The sequence below is a fragment of the Austrofundulus limnaeus genome, unplaced genomic scaffold, assembly GCF_001266775.1.
Source record: "Austrofundulus limnaeus strain Quisiro unplaced genomic scaffold, Austrofundulus_limnaeus-1.0 Scaffold50, whole genome shotgun sequence".
Classification (NCBI taxonomy): domain Eukaryota; kingdom Metazoa; phylum Chordata; class Actinopteri; order Cyprinodontiformes; family Rivulidae; genus Austrofundulus; species Austrofundulus limnaeus.
In genome coordinates, this window is record NW_013952452.1 from 782,089 (window position 1) to 784,294 (window position 2,206).

Below are 2,206 nucleotides of genomic sequence, written 5' to 3' on the forward strand. Positions count from 1 at the left end.
TAATAATAATATGCATGTGCTTTTTGCAATAAAGTTCTTTTGAATATTCCAAAATCTAGAATATATAATTCTTAGGCCTGTTCAAATACTCCTTCACTTTATTTCTCATTGGCCTTCTTGTTACAAATCCCAAGCATCAAATCATGTAATACTGTCTCTTATCATTTACAGCCTGTGTAACAATGCCCAAACTGATTGCCTCTAAAACACTCAGTAAGATTTAGTGCAATGAAACCTTCTGTGGAATGAGTGGGTGAGAATATTTAACTAGTTTGCGCCCTTTCAGAGAATGATTGTAGCATCTCTGCCCTAAAAGARGAAGGTGGAGGGTGGGGGAAGGTCAGTTTATTTTTGATTTGCACTTCTGAAGTCTAAGACAGCGATCAGAGGTGTGAGATACACCAGAGATTAAGATCACATTTAAGAAAACGAGAGAGTTAGAGCTGATTTGGTCCCAACCTTGTAAATATTTTGTTCAGTCTCATATGATTGTATAAGATCTTGTAAGATGGTCTCTCAAAGTGGGTTAAAGGTGACTCTCTGCTACTACCTCACCAAATTTGGGTCAATATCTGTAAAATTTAACAAATTTACTCCCAGTTTTTGTTCACAAACAATGTAGAGCATACACATTAAGTGTTTTATGCAATAAAGTTCATCTGAATATTCCAAAAACTAGATTTGTTGATTATCTGTTGTGGCCATTCTGAAGTAGGTTCACTCTTTAAACGTTTCATTCAAGTGTGCTCTGTGATTTACAAGATATTTTGCTAACAGAAACACAATCGACTCCGGTATTTTATGACAGCACTTGCGTGATCACATGGCGCTTGCAGTATGTGTTGGTAAAGGCTTTTATTGCATCAAATTTTTACTAAAATCTGTAAAACCTGAGTTAGAGTCATTTATATATTTGATAAGGTCACTCACCTCCAGAGGCTGGTGATAAAAAAAAAAAGCTATAAATGTTTTGGTTCCAAGTGTAGTTGATACTGTTCTTTTTAAAAGTTATTTASAACATTTGCACAGATAATACTAGAAATGTGTCAAATAAAAAAAAAGTTTAAAACAAAAGGTTATAAAATGTGTGTGCGTAGGAGTTATCCGTGTTTTCCATTAAACTTTGTATCTTTATAGACTTTATCTCCTAAGGTGATGGGGATATTACTTTAGTTTTGATAAGATTAGGAATCCCCACACAAGCACAAATGCACACAAATGACAGAAACCATAAATGTTAAAAAAAATGTTCTTGTACATCAACACAATTTTCTGTGCACGATCACTTAGAGAACACGCAGGATTTCCCACCTAATACACTATCCTAGCAAGAGACAATATAAGGGGATGTAACTCCATTACCCCTATCTCTTCATCCTTGTTATAAGTGTGAGAGAAAAGAACAGATAAGTAAGGTACAATAAGGTAAGAAGTCTTGGCTCCAGCTCCACCCTACTTTGTGTTCACGACCCAATCAGATGAGATTATAGACCTGTTATGCCAAGGATCTTCCTGCTCATATCTGTGAGAATTAGCTGAAACTGAGATAGGACAGAAACGACGAGTAAGAAGGACTGAGGAGTGAAAGGAGAGAAGACTGAAGARGAGAAGAGCAGCTAAAATCGAAACAGGGATGAAGTTTCCTATTGCGCAGAGTAGATCTCTGTTAGATATGGAGGTGGCCAACTATTGCGAAGGCCTGGATCCATCATTCAGCACACTGGGCTTTGAGAAYGCAGAGGTGCTCTATGGAGGAGGAGGTAAGTCAGGACTCATGCAGAACACCTACGCACAAAAACACATAAAGAAACTCACAGGAAAAGTGGGACGTAGAGTTGAAGATGATCATCAGCGGATGTGAAACTGTGCTCACATATTGAGTGTACAAATCATATTTATACAGATGTGCTGCCTTTGTGAGTACTGACACCACACTGTTTCTAAAAACATGAAAAAAAGTTAAAAACAAACAAGAAGTTTACTTTATTTGTAAAATTACTACATTTGGAGCAGCTGCAGACGACAAGCTGAAGTACAGAAAAAACCAAGACAACTTTTATAGAAAACTACTCTGAGGATTGTTTGATGAACTGTTCTCCTGAGCAGCACCTACACATATCTTATTGGGGACTCATGAACAGAAACGTGTGTGTGTGTGTGTGTGTGTGTGTGTGTGTGTGTGTGTGTGTGTGTGTGTGTGTGTGTG

At 37.3% G+C, this 2,206-nt stretch overlaps 2 protein-coding genes across 4 annotated transcripts in view; one reads left to right on the forward strand and one right to left on the reverse strand.

Annotated features, from left to right (window-relative positions):
* Positions 1-2,206, forward strand: part of hnf4g (hepatocyte nuclear factor 4, gamma) — a 16,613-nt gene that overhangs the window by 2,431 nt on the left and 11,976 nt on the right. For 2 of the 3 annotated variants that reach the window (XM_014008463.1, XM_014008464.1), the window contains exon 1: positions 1,109-1,760. The exons of the other annotated variant lie outside the window; for it this stretch is intronic. In XM_014008463.1, the coding sequence (XP_013863917.1) occupies positions 1,634-1,760 (127 nt within the window). In that variant the 5' untranslated portion in view covers positions 1,109-1,633. Of the gene's footprint in view, positions 1-1,108; positions 1,761-2,206 lie in introns of those variants that run through there. 3 annotated transcript variants of the gene reach the window in all.
* Positions 1,672-2,206, reverse strand: part of LOC106517560 (tropomyosin alpha-1 chain) — a 214,157-nt gene continuing 213,622 nt past the window's right edge. The window contains exon 13 of the mRNA XM_014008467.1: positions 1,672-1,785. Coding sequence (XP_013863921.1) covers positions 1,773-1,785 — 13 coding nt within the window. The 3' untranslated portion in view covers positions 1,672-1,772. The remainder of the gene's footprint in view (positions 1,786-2,206) is intronic.